The sequence below is a fragment of the Syngnathus scovelli genome, chromosome 2 (assembly GCF_024217435.2).
Source record: "Syngnathus scovelli strain Florida chromosome 2, RoL_Ssco_1.2, whole genome shotgun sequence".
Taxonomy (NCBI): Eukaryota; Metazoa; Chordata; class Actinopteri; order Syngnathiformes; family Syngnathidae; genus Syngnathus; species Syngnathus scovelli.
The window spans coordinates 26,392,990-26,415,891 of NC_090848.1; the positions used below are offsets into that span (position 1 = coordinate 26,392,990).

General features: G+C 47.8%; 1 protein-coding gene across 1 annotated transcript in view; it reads right to left on the minus strand.

The window, feature by feature from the left end:
• Positions 1 to 22,902, minus strand: part of itpr3 (inositol 1,4,5-trisphosphate receptor, type 3) — a 459,677-nt gene that overhangs the window by 147,449 nt on the left and 289,326 nt on the right. Inside the window, exons 27-28 of the mRNA XM_049754123.2 lie at positions 9,568 to 9,735; positions 6,731 to 6,805 (exon numbers count right to left, since the gene is read on the minus strand). Of these exons, the coding sequence (XP_049610080.1) occupies positions 6,731 to 6,805; positions 9,568 to 9,735 (243 nt within the window). The remainder of the gene's footprint in view (positions 1 to 6,730; positions 6,806 to 9,567; positions 9,736 to 22,902) is intronic.

Below are 22,902 nucleotides of genomic sequence, written 5' to 3' on the forward strand. Positions count from 1 at the left end.
GTACCTGACCAAAACCTTATCAGAAAAGTCTAATTGAATTCATGCCATGCCCTGATAAAAAAAATGGTCCTTTAATTTTTTTGAGCAGTGTATTAACTTTGTTAAAACATTTCACCTTTCCTTGACTCTGGAAAGTTTCCACATTCAGTTGTTGAAACTTTCCAAATGATGTGGAAACATTCTAGCTTAGTTAATTATCTAAAACACTCCACTAGTTTCTGTTTCCACAACCCTGTAAAACAAAGCGCTAAGACCCTCTGCACTGATTAACCAGTTTGCAGAGGTGGCCACCGAAACCTGTTCACTCCCACCCCCACCCTGCTTTCTCTCTATAAATATTCCCTTGCAAAAGGCCTAAGTCAGACTGATTTCAAGCACCTCTGTACCACTCAGGGTGCTGATGGCTTCTCCGCTTTCAAGCATAAAATGGCCAAACTGTCTCACGTGTGGTTCTTGCAAAGACGTTAGAGTGAGCAACACTCTAACAGGGAGTTGTGTATGGGACCACAATGAAACAGGAGATTCATGCGCAACTGTAACTCACTTTGGTTTCCTATGCATGATGTCCCCTGGTTAGTGTTGTGTGGTAACCCTGAAAGAGGACACTTTGCATCGCTTACCAAGGTAAACCACACTTCAATTTAACTTGCAATACACCCATGCCGTCTAGCGGCCAACAATAAACACTACACGTTAGAAATTTCAATACAATGGTGTTTAAATTTCTAAATGATACATAACAGGTGTCTACTTCGGAGATCTTTATTTATCGCGGGTGGTTCTGGAACGCATCTTTCGCGATAAACAAACAAAACAAGATAAATAAGGGATCATTACTCGGATGCGTGTCCACACGCAGCGACCTCTCCCTGTCCCACCCGATCGGTGTTTTGTTCGTTTAATGAGTGTTTGTCTGACAGTTTTACATGTTCGTCTTGTCTTACTACGTCGTGCTAAAGGTACAGCAGGCAGGTTCTACTCGACATCGGCAAAAGCGAGTTTTGCAGCGTTCTGAGCTTTGAAACAGAAACATTAAAGGAGCTCGGACTACTCCGGCCTGAAACAAAGCCAGACTCGCCTGCTACTCTTCCCCCGGATAGAAAGTGGCGGAAGCGGTGTGCGAGGAGTCAGAAGAGGGGCAAGTGTGGAGGCGTCCGAGCCAGGCTAGCGGCCGTGCCTTCCATTCTTCTGGTGAATGTTCGATCGCTGGACAACAAAATGGATTACATTCCATACCAGCTCAGTGGCCTAGTAGTAGAGTGTCCGCCATGAGACTGGAAGGTTGTGGGTTCAAACCCCGGCCGGGTCATACGGAAGAGTATAAAAATGGGACCCATTGCCTCCCTGCTTGGCACTCAGCATTAAGGGTTGGAATTGGGGGGTTAGATCACCAAATGATTCCCGAGCGCGGCACTGCTGCTGCTCACTGCTCCCCTCTCCCCCAGGGGATGGATCAAAATCACATGGGTATGGGTTAAATGCAGAGGACAAATTTCACCACACCCAGATGTGTGTGTGACGATGATCATTGGGACTTTGGACTTTGACTTTGACATTCGACTGCTGAGATCTACGAACCGGACAGTGAGTAACTGCTCTGTGCTCGTGTTCACTGAGACTTAGTTGACTGTCAACATTCCGGACTCTGCTGTGCATCTAGAGCAGCTAGCGTGCTATCGAGTGGACCGGGCCATTGTAAAGGGGGGAAAATCGCGAGGAGGAGCTATCTGTGTCTACATCCGTGACGAATGGTGCTGGGACTCTGTAGTTGTATGCAGGCACTGCTCGCCACTGGCGGAGTTTGTGATCATTAAGTCCCGTCCTTTTTACCTGCCAAGGGAATTTACTGTGATTCTGCTAGTCGCGGTATACATCCCGCCTTCCAACATTGAAAGCGACAGGATCACGGCTCTTAGTGAACTGTACCAGGCTGTCAGTGAACAACAGACGGTTTCACCATCTTCGCTGGGGATTTTAATCATGCTAACCTAAAGTCTGTTTTTCCGAGGCTTCACCAGCATGTTAATTTTCCAACACGTGGTGACAGCTTCCTGGACCTGGTCTACACTACACATGAAGGAGCATCCAAAGCCACCCCCCTCCCCCATATTGGGGTCTCTGAACATATCACTGTTATGCTTATGCCCGCATACAGACAAAGAGTGAAAGCATCCAGGCCGGTTCGAAAGCGGGTAAAAGTGTGGCCTGAGGGTGCCTCTGATGCGCTTCGGGACTGCTTTGACACAACTGACTGGGGAATGTTTAAGCAGGCAGCCACTTGCAACAATCAGACGGACATAGAGGAGTATACTGACTCTGTTTCCTCTTACATCTCGAAGTGCATTGATGATGTGACCCACACAAAATGCATCATCACTCGGGCTAACTGGAAGTCATGGCTGACAGGGGCTGTCCTCAGGCTGCTGAGGGCCAGGGACAAAACCTTCAGAGCTGGGGATGAGGCTGGCTTGAGAACAGCGAGGACCGACCTGTCCCGGAGCATCAAGGAAGCGAAGAGGGCATTCTTTTGCAAGATTACCGCCCACTTCAAAGACAACAGAGACACATGGAGCCTATGGCAAGTCATTCAGACCATCACGGACTACAAGCCGGCGCCGCAGAGCTGTGAGGGCAACATCCCTCTGCTCAACGATCTGAACCGCTTCTTTGCTCGCTTCGACGCTCAGAACAGCACTTGCCCGCTGAAGATCCCTCCCCCTCCACACGAGCAGCCCCTGTGCCTCTCTGCCGATAGCGTGAGGAGGACGCTTGCCGCCATCAACACCCGTAAGGCGGCGGGCTCAGACAACATCCCTGGTCGAGAGCTGAAGGACTGCGCTGGGGAGCTGATGGGTGTCTTCACGGACATATTTAACATTTCCCTGCAGCAGGCCATCGTCCCATCATGTTTCAAGGCTGCCATCATCGTACCTGTGCCAAAGAAACCTGCTCCATCCTGCTTCAACGACAACCGCCCCGTGGCACTGACACCCATCATCATGAAGTGCTTTGAGCGGCTTGTCATGGAGCACATCAAGTCCATTTTCCCCCCCACCATAGACCCCTTCCAGTTTGCGTTCCGAGCCAAACGGTCCTCTGAGGATGCCATCTGCTCTGGCCTCCACTCAACCCTCACCCACTTGGAGAGAAGGGACTTGCATGTGAGATTACTGTTTGTGGACTTCAGTTCTGCATTCAACACCATTGTACCACAGCGACTCATCTGCAAACTCAACAAGCTGGGCCTCAGTACCTACCTCTGCAACTGGCTACTGGACTTCCTCTGTCAGAGGCCTTCAGTAGTACGTGTTGGCGACAATATCTCCGCCAGCATCGCGCTGACCACGGAGGCCCCCCAAGGCTGCGTGCTCAGTCCGTTGCTCTTCATCCTGCTGACACATGACTGCACTGCAACTTACAGCAGCAAATGCGTGCTGAAATATGCCGACGACACGACTCTGGTGGGTCTCATCACCGAGGGCGACGAGACTCAATACAGGTCGCAGGTCAACCTTCTGGCCACGTGGTGCAGGGACAACAACCTCCTGCACAACGTCAACAAGACCAAGGAGATTGTTGTTGACTTCCGGAAGGGTTGCACCCAACACCTGCCACTGACCACCGACGGTGCTGTGGTGGAGAGAGTGAGCAGCACCAGATTTCTGGGGGTGCACATCAGTGAGGACCTCTCCTGGACCACCAACACTGCATCACTGGCGAAGAAAGCTCAGCGCCGCCTGTACTTCATGCGGAAACTCAAGGCGAGCAAGTGCTCCTCTGGCCATCATGACCTCATTTTACCGTGGCACCATTGAGAGCGTCCTCTCCAGTTGTATCGCTGTGTGGGGTGGTAGCTGCACTGAATACAACATGAAGGCCCTGCAGCGCATAGTGACCACAGTTTCACTCCCCTCCCTGAAGGACATTTACACCTCCCATCTCACCCGCAAGGCGACCATGATTGTGTGTGATGTGAGTCACCCTGCTCACTCTTTGTTTGATCTTGTGCCCTCTGGGAAGAGGTACAGGAGCCTGTGCTCCCGCACCACCAGACTCACCAACAGCTTCATACTCCAGGCTGTTAGGATCCTGAACTCTCTCCCCTCTCCTGCGTAATGTCCTGTACTTTTGCGCTATATTCTGACTGTCTGCTGTATGCACACTTGCTCCATTTTTGCTCCTCTTATTTATTATGTTATTTGTTTATTTATTATTTATTCATCGCTCTTATTATTCATTGTTTGTGCCTTCTTGTTTTTACCTTTTGTGCTGTTTACTTGTATGTATATTGTGTACTATGTCTTGTCACCGTGGGATACTGGGAAATGTAATTTTGATCTCTTTGTATGTCTTGGCATTTGAAGAAACTGACAATAAAGCAGACTTTGACTTTGACCTTTGTATGCAGTAGTATGTTCAGTAACTGTTAATCTTGAAAGAGAAGCATTAGTATATCATTCAGTATACTGTTAAATAGATTCTGCTGAAAAGCAAAGTAAAGGGGTATTTTGAAGAAAAAAAAAACCCTAACCAAAATCGTAGCGCAAAAACTGAGGTGAGGATCGCATTGTGGGTTATCTGTACCGTTACATCCCAAGTTTTAATATAAGGATGATTCTGGCTATAAGTGTTATCAACACTGTTTCACTTCTTTTTACATTTGATGGTAATTACGAATGGTTAAAGTATTTACCACATTAGAACTTTTGTCACTAAAGTTGGCTCTTTTTTTAACCTTTTATACTTGTTTACTTCTTTTTACACTTATAAAACAATTTACTTATAAAACATGGCTTCTTTTTGCACTTAAATAACAAATAAATGTTCTGAACTTCTGAAAATATTACCTGATCTTGTTATATAACGTTGATAAAAAATACAGTAGATGATATTGTACTATAAAAAGCTTATGACTCAGTAACAAATTACAAAGGCAAGGATAGTGGAGGTTGTTTGAGGAGTGAAATTAAGTACTTAGTGTCAAATATTCCATTCGGAAAAGTTGCCTAAATTGTTATGTTGTCAAATGTAAACAAAGATTTATCTATGAAACAAACAACAACAAAAATCAAAAATTTTTTTAGTGATCTGTTTAAAGTCCCCCGCCATATCTTTTGTTCGTCTTTTTATAGGAGGGCTGTCCTAAGTCGGTTCTCAAGAGCCTCTGACCTGCCTATTTTCCATGTCTCACTGCAGCAACAAATCACATTAAAATTGAACTGCATCATAATCAAGCTTCTTTAGAGCTTGCTGATGAGTTGATTTAGGTGTGTTGCAGCAAGAAAATATAGAAAACGGACAGGACAGCGGCCCTTAAGGACATTAAACATTAGAAAACAGACATTGTTTTCTAATGTTTAAATCATAATTTTGGTTAAAAACGCCCACAAAGCTATTTTAAAGCTATTTTAGTTGGTCTTAAATGGCTGGCAGATAAGGCAGTTAAAATTCTCCTTAATATTGTATGTATAAATAAGCTTTGCTCTGACTGGGTCACTGTTTTCCTTAATTTGATATGGAAAATCCTCCAATAGGTAGCTGCAAATATGCCAGCATTTTGTGACATGTTTTATCATTGGTGTTGGCTCTGTTGAAATTCAGTTGGCCTTCAATGCGATCTTTTTCTCTCTTTTTTTTTTGACCCACGGCCCTGTCATGGTGGTGCCCAGCAACGGAGAGCATTCTGGGGAGGATTCAGAGACTCACTTTGACCTATTATGCACAAAACAGTGGGAAAACAATCAATTATGATGAGACCTTTAAATATTTTCCACTGCAGGATACTTACTTGACATATTAAGCCTCTGATCGCTGGTGGCATATTTGCCTTGGCCAAAGCAAACACTTTAAGTCAGGGATCTCAAACTCCAGTCCTCGGGGGCCGCATTCCTACATGTTTTCCAAGTTTCCCTCGTTAAACACACCTGATTCAAATGATCAGTTCATCTTCATGTTCTGCAGGAGCCTGATAATTGAATCAGGTGTGTTTAACGAGGGAAACTTGGAAAACATGTAGGAATGCGGCCCCCGAGGACTGGAGTTTGAGACCCCTGCTTTAAGTAGATACCACATGACCTCAATCAGTCATGAAGACAGTGTCACGTCTCATCCCCAGCCATTCCATTATGTGTCTGTTGTCATGGTTTCTGTCTGTGTGCTCGCCCCTTCCCTCCTGTGTGCCAAGGATTAGTTTGATTATTCTCACCTGCCTCTTGTTACCTGTCGTGTATATAAGTTCTGTCTGCCCCTCACGCACCGTCGGATCATTGTTGTTGTCTTGATGTCTTTTTGGTTCCTGTTGTCGTAATGTCTTCACGTCCTTTGTTTCACGTCCCTGTCGGTTAGTCCTTTTGTTATTTTGTTAAGTCATGTCAGTTTGCCGAGTCTGTCTTTGAGTTCCCTTCAATAAACCCTGGTCCAAGCTGCACTTGGTCGCCCTGCTCCATCCAATCCGTGACAGACAGAAGACCCTCATTGTTTTTGTTAGTGTGCAAATGTGTTCAACATGGCTTTGTTTTTGGATTTTTGAATAAAAACCTATTTGGGTCATGTACAGCCACGTAGAGATGGAACTCAGCAATAGATATGTGATTTGTGTGTTTTGATACAGAATGAAGGTTTGAAATAGATCCTCAATTGTCGCAGCGGCAGAACAGCAAAACACACTGCACACATAAATCACGCCCACACCGAGTGATTGACACATGACAACCCAGCAAAGCTGGCTGACCTCTTTGACGTTCTGATAGTTCTCGTTGTTCTTTCCCCCTTTTTCCTTCTTGGGGGTGCTGTCCTCCAATGCACCCTGCAGGAAGCAGAGGCAAACACAGCATGCGAGACACGCTAATATGACAGGGAGAGGTACTTTAAATAATATTATTCGAATGCAGGCAGTAGGCCAACAACAGAGATTTACTTGATCCAATCTACCTAATGCTTCTTCTATTACATTATAATAACAATCAATGCTATACCAAAAATGGAGGATAAGATATATAACATCAGATTCACTAGAGATGCTAATTAATTATGGAATGTACTAACGTGTGCAGACAGCAACAGAAATGTTTTGTTGTAATAGTTATAATAAGTTTTGCTCTGCCCAACCTATCAGAAAACAGAGAAATTTTGACATCATTAAGGTCCACGTCCCTGGTTTTGTGAAGAACACTTTGAGATCAGCTTTGTTAAAGAATCAATCTGAACATTAAATTAATACATTTAAAAGGAGGACTTTGTAGTCTTCATGGAACAAAACAACAACATCCTCCTATTAAATGTATATTACGTACATGTTGATCAGCTGATAAATAATAAATGAATGTGCGTAGAAAGGGCATTCTGCTGGGATACGGGGGACAATGGCGTTGCTTCAAGTGAGGTCTGTCGACATCCCTAAAGTAAAATTATTTCGGGTTATGTAAAAGAAATACATACAAACTTCCTTTGCGGTTATAAACCAACAATAAGGACATTTTTGAAAGGTTTTGTCAATGATCATGGACTCAAACAATACAAGATTCAATGACATCACCAAGGAACTACAAGAAGTTAAAACCAGCTTACATTTCACTCCGAAGGAAGTTGATGTTATTAAAATAAACCAAAGTAAACAAACCGAACATTACAAAAAAAATGCAAAGAGAAACCTATCAGCCGTGTTACAGTGCAATCATACTAACTGATTAATTGGACGGGTGTCAAGCTCATTTTTGTCGCGGGCCGCATCATAGTCATAGTTTCCCTCGGAGGGCCAAACATTTTTAAAATATTTTAAAAAGACAAACGGTTATAAAAAAATGCTTGCAATGTCTATTCTTTTAAAAGTGAAGACAATTTGTAATGTTAGTAATGACACAAAGTCAATGCAAAATTTGTCTTTGCGGGCCACATAAAATGATGCGGTGGGCCGTATCTGGCCCCCGGGCCTCGAGTTTGACACCTATGATCTGGAGGGACAATCAAAAGGAATAACTTGGTTATTGATGGACTGGAAGAAACACCTGGAGAAAATTGGGCTACAACTGAAGGAAAAATACTAAAAAAAAAAAAAAAAAAAAAAATTGCAATTACAAGACAAAATTGATGTGGAACGAACTCATCGCACTGGAGTAGTTACTAAGCAGGCAAGGCCTAACCCAGTCTAATTACTGTTAAATCTGTTAAATTTAAGAAATATAAAACCAAAACTAGGATCTTACAGAAAGTATAATATCTCAAGCATAGGTGATTACTTTAAGACTGCAAGGGTAGCTTAGCTTCCCCTAAAATGTGAAAAAAATAAGTGATCAAATATATACTGTTCTGTGTACATCAGTGACTAAATATGCACTACAACACGCTCAACTTTTGTTCAGAATTAGTTTCTTATCACTGGTAACGACGTGGCTTTCCTCTAACTCGTTCCCGTAGCTTCACAGTGCTTTAAACAGTGTAGAGTCTGTTAGGGTTTTCCAGGTTATCTTTATCGTAGGATTATGTTGGAATGTAGACTATAATGATTAACCAATCTTGTCTTGCTCTCACAACGTAGTAAAGTGGTTGCTTCCTCTGCTTGAGTGACCAGCTGCAGAGGAAGCAATCAAAGTTGTTCTGTTTCCCACAACATCGTAAAACACCCCCTGCTCTGATCTTACCAGAGGCCGGGGGTTCACCAAACCTGTCCACTCTCACCCCCACTCTGTTCCTCCTAATAAATATGCCCTTGCAGGAAGGAGACTTTTCAGACTTCATTCGATAATCGCTGTTCAGACAGCGACGAATGGACTCTCCACCTGCAGGTGTCTAAAAGAACTTGCTTGTCTCCTGTTTGGTTCTTGCAAAATAAGTTGGAGTGAGCAAATCTCTAACAGAGTCTACACTGTTTAAAGCAATGTAGACGCTGGACGTCCACCAAGTTCAATAGGGAAGCAGAGTGCAGCAAAACGAGACGAGTCATTGGATAAATGCTGTGATTTGTCCCGCCCATCGGACACCCAGCATCTCTGAGGGGGGGTTGTATGGGGTAGTGGGCTGGCCTCGTCCAACTTCTCCATAATGATTAGATGATCTTTCTGAGCCTGAATCTCTTTATAATTGACAGCCAAATGAGCAAATCAGCGATCGAAAGAACGGAGGGTAGAATTTACATAGAAATAAACCGACACATTTTATGATGCAGGCCGAAATTGAGCTTTCCCTCCTTGAAAGACCAGCATCCGCCACTGATCTCAAGGTATCAAAGATATACGTATACAAATGTAAAATGAGAGTTTCTGTGACAGACCAGGCTTTGCAACTAAGTGCAACACGAGACTGAGTTTATTGAGGCAAGTCAGAATTCCTCTGAGATGTGGAAGTCCACCACGGCGGTGTCAGGCAGGTCAAATGCCATCAAAATTTTATGGCTGGTGCGAGTTTTAATCCGGAGCGATTTATAGTCCGGAAAAATGGTAATTATTCCAAATCTCATTCATCTCAATGGGAATTTTGGTTTGACAAGTTTACCCCAAGGATATTTTTAGTTGTGGTCAAACTTGCTGGTTATGATTCATGCACATATTGGACAAGGTGAGAGTTTCATGCTACCTCCAATTTGTTCTTCTTGTCTTTCTTTTCCTTCTTGCTGTCTCCGCCTCCAGACATCTTCTTCTCTATCCACAGTTCAGACTTTTCCACCAACGTCCTCAGACGATCCAGATCTGATTTTATCAGCTTGTAGTTCTCCACATCCTGAGCTGAGATGAGTAGTTGGACCTATGAATGTCAAAAAAGCTCGGTCTTGACAGTGGTTATAGTGGTACCATATATTTCGGAGTATAAGTCGTGTTTTTTTTTCATAGTTTGGGTGGGGGGGGGGCGACTTATACTCAGGAGCGAATTATTCACAAATGTTTACTTGATCATTAACACATACTAGTATAGTTGATCACTTCACATGTTATTTTCACTTTAAACCGCATCAGGGCGCACTATGGAATAATTGGAGCCTCACTGACAATGAGTTCCATTCACTAACTTCCGGAGTCAGCAGGTTTAATAATGTGAAATGTTATCGGCTGAAAATGGCCTTCAAAATAAAGGACCCTACCTTGAATCAAAGCACGGCTGAATAACACAAATAACATGGAGAATTCTTAACACAAACTGTAAATATGTTTTTAGAACAGCTTTTATTATATAACAATTTTAATAACAAGGTACAAGTGTACATACTGTAAATGTTTTTAGAACTGTTTTATTATTGTAACGATTTTTCTATAACAAGGTATAACACTCTTAAATGTGTTTTTAGAACGCTTATTATTATAAAAAAATTATGAAATGGTACAAGTGTACGCACTGCAATTGTGTGGGCACTCCCTGCCTTCTGCTGACGTGTGGGCAACATTCGTGCCATAATTCCTCAATTTAAATGTTTTATTTTGAATTTTATTTTTTTTAAATTTGGGGAAAAAAATCTGTGATGTAGTGAAACCGCGATAAACGAACCGCAGTGTAGCGAGGGATTACTGTAATTTGAACTGCAACTGACGATGTCAGTGGCACGGCGCACGAAGAATGGATTTAATGATTTAGAGTGACACAGATGGTTTGATAAAATTATCGTTTATATTATAGCTATTTGATATATATTTTACATATCGTTATATGGGCCTGTGGAATAATTTATAGTTATGATGAGTCTGACCTCAGCGGCGCGGCGCACATGCGGCGTTGTTTACATAAAGGACGGCAAATTCGATCGATGGATTTAATGATTTGGAGTGACACAGATGGTTTGATAATATTGTTGTTTATATAATTGTTATTTAACGTGTGACACAGATGATTTGATGAAGGTGTTATTTATGTTATAGTTATTTGGATAACTGTTAGTTACGTCAGAACGTTCTCAGCTACTTGTTTGTGTGTATGTCACATTAGCATACCATATCGTTTAGCCTGCTGTTGCTGGTTCATGTCTGAATTTTGGTGTTGGATTTTGTCAAATAAATTTCCCCCAAAATGCGACTTATACTCCGGTGCGACTTAAATATGTTTTTTCCTCTTCATTGTGCATTTTGTGGCTGATGCGACTCCGGAGCGACTTTTAGGCAAGGCAAGGGAAGGCAGATTTCACACACAAGGCAACTTAATGTGCTTTACATAAGAAGGATTAAAAAACAAAGAACATAGAGCATAAAAAAGGGGGAAAATACAGAATATGGTGCTTGCAAAATCAAGAAAAAAATTATATATATATATATATATATATATATATATATATATATACAGGGGCGGCTCGGTGGCGCACTGGGTAGCCCGTCCGCCTCACAGTTAGGAGGGTGCGGGTTCGATTCCACCTCCAGCCCTCCCTGTGTGGAGTTTGCATGTTCTCCCCGGGCCCGCGTGGGTTTTCTCCGGGCACTCCGGTTTCCTCCCACATTCCAAAAACATGCTTGGTAGGCCGATTGAAGACTCCAAATTGTCCCTAGGTGTGAGTGTGAGTGCGATTGGTTGTCTGTCTCTGTGTGCCCTGTGATTGGCTGGCAACCAGTTCAGGGTGTCCCCCGCCTACTGCCCGATGACGGCTGGGATAGGCTCCAGCACGCCCGCGACCCCCGTGGGGACTAAGCGGTTCAGAAAATGGATGGATGGATGGATATATATATACATATGTATACATATATACATACATGCACACATTTACACATACATATATAAATAAAATTAAAAAGAGAGGATTTTAATTTAAGAATACGCTGCGGTAAACAGGTTTTTAGCCCTGATTTAAAGGCGCTAACAGTTTGAGCAGACCTCAGATCTATGGGAAGTTTGTTCCACAGGTGAGGAGCATAATAACTGAATGCTGCTTCTCCTTGCTTGGTTCCTGTGACATGCAACAAGCCAGTTCCAGATGACCTGAGAGGTCTGGATGCTTCATAAGGAACAAGTAGATCAAGCATGTATTTTGGTCCGAGACCATTGAGCGTTTTGTAGACCAGCAGTAGGATCTATCCTTTGACTCACAGGAAGCCAGTGTAGCGATCTAATGACCGGTGTAATATGATCCAGTTTCCTGGTGTTTGTGAGGACTTTTTTTGTTAAGGCCTGTAAAGATGCCATTACAATAATCCTACTAAAAATAAATGTATGAATAAGTTTTTCCATATCTTGTTGAGACAGAAACCCATCCATCCATCCATCCCTCCATCCATCTTCTTCCGCTTATCCGGGGTCGGGTCGCGGGGGCAGCAGCTTTAGGAGGGACTCCCAGACTTTCCTCTCCCCAGCCACTTCATCCAGCTCATCCCGGGGGATCCCAGGGCGTTCCCAGGCCAGCTGAGAGACATAGTCTCTCCAGCGCGTCCTGGGTCGTCCCCAGGGTCTCCTACCGGTGGGACATGCCCGGAACACCTCCCCAGGGAGGCGTCCAGGAGGCATCCTGATAAGATGCCCGAGCCACCTCATCTGGCTCCTCTCAACGTGGAGGAGTAGCGACTCTACTCCGAGTCTCTCCCGGATGACCGAGCTTCTCACCCTATCTCTAAGGGAGAGCCCGGACATCCTGCGGAGAAAACTCATTTCGGCCGCTTGTATCCGAGATCTCGTTCTTTCGGTCACGACCCATAGCTCGTGACCATAGGTGAGGGTAGGAGTGTAAATCGACCGGTAAATTGAGAGCTTTGCCTTTTGGCTCAGCTCTCTCTTCACCACAACGGACCGGTACAGGGTCCGCATTACTGCCGACGCTGCACCGATCCGCCTGTCGATCTCACGCTCCCTCCTCCCCTCACTCGTGAACAAGACTCCAAGATGCTTGAACTCCTCCACTTGGGGCAGAATCTCATCCCCGATCCGGAGAGGGCATTCCACCCTTTTCCGATCGAGGACCATGGACTCGGATTTGGAGGTGCTGACCCTCATCCCGACCGCTTCACACTCGGCTGCAAACCGTTCCAGCGAGAGCTGGAGATCACGGCCTGAAGAAGCCAACAGCACCACGTCATCTGCAAAAAGCAGAGACGCGATGCTGAGGTCCCCAAACCGGACCCCCTCAACGCCTCGGCTGCGCCTAGAAATTCTGTCCATAAAAAATATGAACAGAATCGGTGACAAAGGGCAGCCTTGGCGGAGTCCAACCCTCACTGGGAACGAATCCGACTTACTGCCGGAAATGCATCGGTGATACAGGGACAGAACCGCCCTTATCAGTTGGCTCGGCACCCCGTACTCCCGAAGCACCCTCCACAGAACCTCCCGAGGGACACGGTCGAACGCCTTCTCCAAGTCCACAAAACACATGTGGACTGGTTGGGCGGACTCCCATGCACCCTCGAGGATCCTGCCGAGGGTGTAGAGCTGGTCCACTGTTCCACGGCCAGGACGAAAGCCACACTGCTCCTCCTGAATCCGAGGTTCGACCTCCCGACGGACCCTCCTCTCCAGCACCCCTGAATAGACCTTACCAGGGAGGCTGAGGAGTGTGATTCCCCTGTAATTGGAACACACCCTCCGGTCCCCCTTCTTAAAGAGGGGAACCACCACCCCAGTCTGCCAATCCAGAGGCACTGTCCCCGATGTCCACGCAACGTTGTAGAGGCGTGTCAGCCATGACAGCCCCACAACATCCAGAGCCTTTAAGAACTCTGGGCGGATCTCATCCACCCCCGGGGCCTTGCCACCGAGGAGTTTTTTAACTACCTCAGTGACTTCGACCCCAGAGATTGGAGAATCCGCCTCAGAGTCTCCAGGCCCTGCTTCCTCAATGGAAGGCGTGTAGGTGGAATTGAGGAGGTCTCCGAAGTATTCTCCCCACCGACTCACGACGTCCCGAGTCGAGGTCAGCAGCACGCCATCCCCACTGTAAAAAGTGTTGACGTTGCACAGCTTCCCCCTCCTGAGACGCCGGATGGTGGACCAGAATTTCCTCGAAGCCGTCCGAAAGTCATTCTCCATGGCCTCACCGAACTCCTCCCACGCCCGGGTTTTTGCCTCAGCAACCGCCGAAGCCGCGTTCCGCTTGGCCATCCGGTACCTGTCAGCTGCCTCCGGAGTCCCGCAGGCCAAAACGGCCCGATAGGATTCCTTCTTCAGCTTGACGGCATCCCTTACCGCCGGTGTCCACCAGCGGGTTCGGGGATTGCCGCCACGACAGGCACCAACGACCTTACGGCCACAGCTCCGGTCGGCCGCCTCAACAATGGAGGCGCGGAACATGGTCCACTCAGACTCAATGTCCCCCGCCTCCCCCGGGACGTGGGAAAAGCTCTGCCGGAGGTGGGAGTTGAAGCTCTTCCTGACAGGAGATTCTGCCAGACGTTCCCAGCAGACCCTCACAGAGCGTTTGGGTCTGCCAGGTCGGACCGGCATCTTCCCCCACCATCGGAGCCAACCCACCACCAGGTGGTGATCAGTTGACAGCTCCGCCCCTCTCTTCACCCGAGTGTCCAAAACATGCGGCCGCAAATCCGATGACACGACTACAAAGTCGATCATCGAACTGCGGCCTAGGGTGTCCTGGTGCCAAGTGCACACATGGACACCCTTATGTTTGAACATGGTGTTCATTATTCAAAATCCGTGTCGAGCACAGAAGTCCAACAATAGAACACCGCTCGGGTTCAGATCAGGGGGGCCGTTCCTCCCAATCACGCCCTTCCAGGTCTCACTGTCATTGCCCACGTGAGCATTGAAGTCACCCAGTAGAACGATAGAGTCCCCAGAAGGAGCGCTCTCCAGCACTTCCTCCAGGGACCCCAAGAAGGGTGGGTACTCTGAGCTGCTGTTTGGTGCATAGACACAAACAACAGTCAGGACCCGTCCCCCCACCCGAAGGCGGAGGGAGGCTACCCTCTCGTTCACCGGGGTGAACCCCAATGTGCAGGCGCCCAGCCGGGGGGCAATAAGTATACCCACACCTGCTCGACGCCTCTCACCGTGGGCAACTCCAGAGTGGAAGAGAGTCCAGCCCCTCTCGAGAGGGCTTGTACCGGAACCCAAACTGTGTGTGGAGGCTAGTCCGACTATATCTTGTCATGCGGTCGCGTTTATTTTTTCGGTTTTTTGTCTCGTCAATTGTCGTAACTTTACTTCCGGTTTTATTTTGTCATCCCTTCCGTTTCAGTTCGTGTTTCCTTCCTCGGTGTTTGGTTGTCTTGTCTTCCCTGATCCCGATTGTGTGCACCTGCGTAATCGACACTAATTGTCATCACCTGTGTCCCCGCCCTTTTGTGTGTATTTAGTCCGTGTCTTCCCCTTGTCTTGTGCCAGTGTGTCTTGCCTCGTCCCGACCACCAGCGATCCCTTGATGTCCGAACTCTCTGTAAGAACCCTCCTTTTTGTCTCGCCACCGAGCGACGCTTTTGTTTGTGCCTTGGTCTCCATCGCCTTTTTGTCTCGCCCCAGTGCGACTCCTTTAGTTGGTACTTTTTGCTACGTGTTTTCCCTCGTAAGAGGCGTTTTGATTTGTACTTTTAGCCTTTTGACTCGCCTCAGTGCGACACCTTTTGTTTGTACTTTTTGCCACGTGTTTTCCCTCACAAGAGGCGATTTGATTTGTACTTTTGCTCAGTGTGCTTGCTGAAATAAATCCCAGAAAGAAACGACTCTGCATCCGAGTCCTCCGTCTTGTCCCCTGCCTGACAGTACACACTGGCCAGTCATGGACTCGGCAGAGTCGGAGCACCTGTGCGCCGCAGTGCGTTCCCATGCCTCACAGCTCGCCCAGCACCAGAAGCAAGTGGGCGACTTGGGGAAAGAAATCCGAGGAATCGCTAAGTACCAAGAAGAATTCAGAGGAGCGGTCGCCACCCAAGTAGCACAGCTGGGTCAGCAAATGCAGGACGTGCTCTCGCTCTTGAACGCGGGACCAGCAGCGACTTCCAGTACACCCGCTGCTTCCTCAGTTACTCCCCTTGCCATAGCTCCCATGACCGACGGTGCCAGACTGGCTCCTCCAGAGCGCTACTCCGGTGAACCCGGCCTTAGCCGGGCATTTATTACAGAATGCGGGATGCATTTTGAGAGGGCCCCAGCAGATTTCCCCACCGAGCGCTCCAAGGTGGCCTACATGGTTTCATACCTGACGGGAAGGGCCCGCACGTGGGCCACCGCGGAATGGGTCAGGGATTCCGCCTCCTGTCACTCTCTCCCCGCTTTCATCAAGGCTCTGCGAACGGTGTTCGATCCAATCTCCGCTGACCGAGAAAAGGGTCGCCAACTCTGTCAGATAGTCCAGGGACAAGACACCGTCGGGGACTACGCCATCCGGTTCCGCACGCTGGCCGCGGAGTGCGGTTGGAACGCGACGGCACTATATGACGTCTTCCTCCGGGGCCTCTCTGGGTCCATACAGGATCAGCTAATCCCCTTAGACCTTCCCACCGACCTCGACGCCCTCATCGCTCTGGCTATCCGCACTGGCAACCGGCTGCAAGAGTGGAGGAAGCACCGAAGCAGGACCACCCCCGCCTTCGTCCCAGTAGCCGGCCCTGACGTTCACCACTCCAGGCTGGACGGGGATCGGCAGCGCCAGGAGCCAGAACCGAGGCAGTTGGGCAGAGCTAAGTTGACCGAGGAGGAGAAGTTACGGCGACGCCGAGAGGGAAGATGCTACTACTGCGGTGAGCTCGGACACCTCCTTCTCTCCTGTTCAGTAAGGAGGACCCTGAAGGTGAGCGCCTTCTCTGCGGCTCCGTCCCCGGAGCGAGTGCTTCCCAAGGGCAGGATTACACACTTGGGAAGAGAAATAGAACTCGAAGTACTAATAGACTCAGGAGCAGATGAAAGCCTGATAGACTGGGCATTTGCTCGCCGGTGGGGGGTAAAGACTGAGCTGATGAACACCCCCGTGAAAGCTAAGGCACTCAATGGACAGGCACTTTTTGAAATAACTCACATAACAGAACCAGTCTCGTTGTCGATAGTTCCCCACCAGGAGAATATAAGGCTACATGTCGTGACCTCTCCAATGAACCCTCTCATTCTCGGGTATCCATGGCTTCAACGCCACAACCCCGTCATAGACTGGGGATCAGGGGAAATAACGGGATGGGGTCCCGACTGTCATGATTCCTGTGTCAGGTCTAACCCGCGCGCTGTGCCTCCTGCTCGAGACGCGCAAACCCCCGACTTAACCGGGGTCCCTGCGTGTTACCACCCATGGGCCGAGGTATTCAGCAAGGCCAAGGCTACCTCCCTACCTCCCCACCGTCCGTATGATTGCGCCATTGAACTCCTGCCGGGTTCAACTATACCTAAGGGGAGGCTTTATTCTCTTTCGGGCCCTGAAAAGCAAGCCATGAACGAATATATAGACTCCTCCCTGCAACCAGGACTGATTCGACCATTATCGTCGCCTGCGGGGGCGGGGTTCTTTTTCGTGGACAAAAAGGACGGCACCCTACGCCCCTGTATTTATTATAGTCCTCTCAATCAGATCACAATCAAGAACCGGTATCCGCTCCCACTGATGTCGACCGTGTTCGACCAACTACAGCAAGCCCGGGTGTTTACAAAGTTAGATTTGCGCAACGCATACCATCTAGTGCGCATCCGAGAAGGGGACGAATGGAAGACCGGGTTCAACACCCATCGAGGACACTTCGAATACTTAGTCATGCCATTTGGTCTCACCAATGCTCCCGCTGTGTTTCAGGCCATGATCAATGATGTTTTGAGAGACTGTTTGGACCGTTTTGTATATGTATATTTGGACGATATTTTGATTTATTCCCCAGATCTGAGGACCCATAGGATTCACGTCGAGACGGTGCTGCGACGTCTTCTTGCACACAAACTATACGTAAAGGCCGAGAAAAGTGAATTCCACAAGGACACCGTATCTTTTCTCGGCTTCATCGTGGCCCCGGGCAAGGTTGAGATGGACCCGGCGAAAGTCAGCGCGGTTAAGGAATGGCCTACCCCCGACTCACGCAGAAAGGTGCAGCAATTCCTGGGCTTTGCCAATTTTTATCGGCGGTTCATCAAGGGCTTCAGTGCCACGGCGGCTCCCTTGCACGCACTCACGTCTCCTAAGGTCCCCTTCCGCTGGTCAGCAGAGGCGGAGGCGGCCTTCCAGGAGCTAAAGAACCGTTTCAGCACTGCTCCCATCCTCACGCTTCCTGATCCGTCGCGACAGTTTGTGGTGGAGGTGGACGCCTCCAATCAAGGAGTCGGGGCCATCCTATCACAGAGAGCCAAGAGCGACAACAAACTACACCCGTGCGCGTTCCTGTCTTGACGGCTGACGCCCGCCGAACAAAATTATGATGTGGGGGATCGCGAACTGTTGGCAGTTAAACTGGCACTGGAAGAATGGAGACATTGGCTGGAGGGTGCTCAGCAGCCCTTTTTGGTTTGGACAGACCATAAAAATCTTGAATACATCAAGTCAGCGAAAAGATTGAATTCCCGCCAAGCCCGCTGGTCACTTTTTTTCAATCGCTTTAACTTTTCTCTATCTTACAGACCGGGATCCAAAAACACCAAGCCTGACGCCCTCTCCCGTGTTTACAACTCAGATCCAGAACTCAAGAAACCCGAATCCATCCTGCCTCCTCATTGCCTGGTGAGAGCAGTGACCTGGCCAATCGAAGGCCGGGTACAGCGGGCCAATGGAAACAAGCCACCCCCTAGTGGCTGCCCGGAAAACAGACTTTTTGTCCCAGATCAATTCCGATCCCAAGTCATCCATTGGGCTCACACCTCCAGACTCTCTTGTCATCCAGGCATGCGCAGAACCCTGTTTGTCATCCAGCAGCGATTCTGGTGGCCCTCCATGAGGGCTGACATCAAAGAATACGTGGCAGCCTGTCCCGTCTGCGCCCGGAACAAGAACTCCCACGGCGCCCGTATGGGGTTGCTGCATCCCCTACCCATTCCTTCGTGTCCATGGGCAGAGATATCCATGGATTTCGTCACCGGACTTCCGGTCTCGCATGGGCGGACCACCATACTCACAGTAGTAGACAGATTCTCAAAGATGGCTCACTTTATCGCCTTGCCCAAGCTCCCGTCCGCTAGACGAACAGCCATAGTAATGATGGACCACATATTTCGGGTTCATGGGTTCCCGAAAGACATTGTCTCCGATAGGGGGCCCCAATTCGTATCCAGGTTTTGGAGGGAGTTTTGCAGGTTCATAGGGGCAACCGTGAGTCTCACATCAGGTTATCATCCGGAGGCGAACGGGCAGACGGAACGGGTCAACCAGCAGTTGGAGACAAGTCTCCGCTGCCTGGTCTCCCAGAACCCCGCCTCATGGAGCAAGAACCTCTCCTGGGTGGAGTATGCCCACAACTCCCTGCCCACCACGGCCACAGGTATGTCCCCATTCAAATGTGTGTATGGCTACCAGCCCCCAGTCTTCCCTGACAGTGAGCCGGAGGTGACGGTGACTTCGGCCCACGCCTTGGTGCGCCGCTGTCATCGCGTCTGGGCGGCGGCTCGGGCCACGCTGGTCCGACAGGGGGACCGGGTCAAGCGGATGGCGGACCGGAGGAGACGTCCGGCGCCCATGTACCAGCGAGGGCAACGTGTCTGGCTGTCCGCCAAGGATCTTCCCCACCGGGGGGACTCCAGGAAACTGGCGCCTCGCTTCGTGGGTCCGTTCCCCATCACCAAGGTCGTGCACCCGGCCGCGGTGCGTCTCCGCTTGCCCAGGTCCCTTGCAGTCCACCCCACCTTTCACGTCGGGAAGGTCAAGCCGGTGGTGGACAGTCCATTGGTGCCGGATCCTGTGCCGCCTCCGCCTCCGCGGACTGTGGGAGGTGGGACGGTCTACACCGTAAAACAACTATTGGATGTGCGCAGAAGAGGCCGGGGCTGGCAGTACCTGGTGGACTGGGAGGGTTATGGGCTGGAGGAGCGGCAATGGGTGCCGCCTAGTTATATTTTGGACCCGGGACTGTTTGATGACTTTTATGCGGCTCACCCTGGGGCTCCTGGGCCGTCTGGGATCCGGCCCTAGGGGGGGGGGGGGGTTCTGTCATGCGGTCGCGTTTATTTTTTCGTTTTTTTGTCTCGTCAATTGTCGTAACTTTACTTCCGGTTTTATTTTGTCATCCCTTCCGTTTCAGTTCGTGTTTCCTTCCTCAGTGTTTGGTTGTCTTGTCTTCCCTGATCCCGATTGTGTGCACCTGCGTAATCGACACTAATTGTCATCACCTGTGTCCCCGCCCTTTTGTGTGTATGTAGTCCGTGTCTTCCCCTTGTCTTGTGCCAGTGTGTCTTGCCTCGTCCCGACCACCAGCGATCCATTGATGTCCGAACTCTCTGTAAGAACCCTCCTTTTTGTCTCGCCACCGAGCGACGCTTTTGTTTGTGCCTTGGTCTCCATCGCCTTTTTGTCTCGCCCCAGTGCGACTCCTTTAGTTGGTACTTTTTGCTACGTGTTTTCCCTCGTAAGAGGCGTTTTGATTTGTACTTTTAGCCTTTTGACTCGCCTCAGTGCGACACCTTTTGTTTGTACTTTTTGCCACGTGTTTTCCCTCGCAAGAGGCGATTTGATTTGTACTTTTGCTCAGTGTGCTTGCTGGAATAAATCCCAGAAAGAAACGACTCTGCATCCGAGTCCTCCGTCTTGTCCCCTGCCTGACATATCTAGTCGGAATCTTTCTGCCTCGCACACCAGCTCGGGCTCCTTTCCAGCCAGAGAGGTGACATTCCATGTCCCAAGAGCCAGCTTCTGCAGCCGGGGATCAGACCGCCATGGTCCCCGCCTTTGGCTGCCGCCCAGCTCACATTGCACCCGACCCCTTCGGCCCCTCCCACAGGTGGTGAGCCCATGGGAAGGGGGACCCACGTTTCCATTTCGGGCTATGCCCGGCCGGGCCCCGAGACAGAAACCCCTTAATTCTAGTTATATTTTTCAGGTGGTAATAAGCAGATATCACCTCTGTCTTTTCTGCATTTAGCTGGAGGAAATTCTGGCACATCCACTTATTGATTTGATGAATACAATTTCCCAGTGCGAGTAGGGGACTGTGGTCATGTGATGACATTGAGATATAAAGTTGTGTGTCATCGGCATAAGTGTGATATGAGATATTGAGATGTTCCATAATCTGAGCATATAGATGTTAAAAAGTAGCAGTCACAGAATGGACCCTTGGGGAACCCAACATGTGATCTTAGTTCTCTCAGACTCATGGTTTCCTATTGACACAAAAAAGTCTCTATCTTGTAAGTAAGATTTGAACCATTGTGGCACAGTGCCAGTAAGTCCCACCCACTTTCCACTCTGCTGAGTAGTATGTTATGATCAACTGTATCAAAAGCAGCACTGAGATCCAGTAATACCAGGACAGAGGATTTGCCTGCATCATTATTTAGATGAATGTCATTTAAGACTTTTAAAAGTACAGTCTCAGTGCTGTGGTGTGGCCGAAATCCAGACTGAAATGTATCGAAAAGATTGTTTTGCATCATAAAAGCATGGATTTGCTGGAAAACAACCTTTTCAATGATTTTCCCCAGGGATGGTAGATTTGATATTGGCCTATAGTTACTAATTGTTGTGGCATCCAGATTTGGGTTTTTTAAAAGAGGTTTTATTACTGCAGTTTTCAAAGCCTGGGGAAACTGGCCTGCTGGAAGAGAACTATTCATTATCTGCAGTACATCTGGAGCTATGCAGCTAAAAACAGTTTTAATAAAGTTGGAAGGCAGAGTATCAAGGTTGCATGTTGTAGGCTTTAATTTTGAAACCGTTTATGTTAGAGTTGTATAATCTATGAGGCTAAAATGTCCTAGAATGACTATAGGACAGGAAGGCGCAAGTGTTATCATCCTTGAGCTGGAGCTGGAGCTGCACACTGCTTGTCTTATCTGTAATATTTTGTCTGTGAAAAAGGCTGCAAAGTCATTGCATGCCTTGTTAGACAGCAGTTCAGGAGGGACAGACGCTGTACCATTAGTCAGCCTGTCCACAACAGAAAAAAGTGTGCGGGCATTATCGGTGTTTCTATTGATAATCTCAGAGAAATATGATTGCCTTGCATTCTTCAGTTCCTGGTTATACCTGTGAAGACTCTCTTTGTAGATATTGTAATAAACCTGGAGTTTGTTTCTTCTGTGTTCTGCTTGTCTACATACGCTTTTCTGAGCTTTAACCAGTGTGGTGTTTTTCCAGGGTGACTTTTTCCTACTTAACAGAACTTTGGTCTTAATTGGGGCGATAGAATCAATAACAGTCTTAACATTGGAACTAAAACTGTCGACAAGGTCATTAACTAGAGCCGAGGGAAGGGTCAGTGATGGTGTAAAACCCTGGGTGAATAATGCACAGGTGTCATCATTTATATGACACTTTCTGATTACCTCTGCTTCCCCTTTCATAGGGTTAGCAAGGGTGGTCATTTTAAACAAGACAGTAGTGATCAGAAAGAGCAACATCATTTACCACAACCTCGGAGAAGTTAAGACCTTTGGAAAGAATTAGATCCAATATGTGACCTCTGCTATGTGTTGGATCTGTGACATGCTGGGAAAGCCCAAAATTATCCAGAATATTTAAAAGTTCTTTATCAAACCCATATTTAAAATTATCAACATGAATGTTAAAATCACCCACTGAAACAACACAGTCAAAATCCATGCACACAATAGACAGCATTTTGGTAAACTCATCAAAAAACCTTGAATCATATTTGGGCGGTCTGTAGTTGGTCACTAAGACTGCTCAACAGGGGGCTTTCAACTGAATGGCAACATATTCAAAGGAATCAAACTGACCGTAAGAAATTTTCTTACACAGTCCGAAAAATACGGTACTTGGGTATATGCACACATAGTAATGCTTTACAAGGAATGCTTATCAAAGTCAAAGTCAAAGTCAAAGTCAAAGTCAAAGTCTCCTTTATTGTCAATTCCTCCGCATGTCAAGACACACAAAGAGATCGAAATTACGTTTCTCACTATCCCAGGGTGACAAGACAG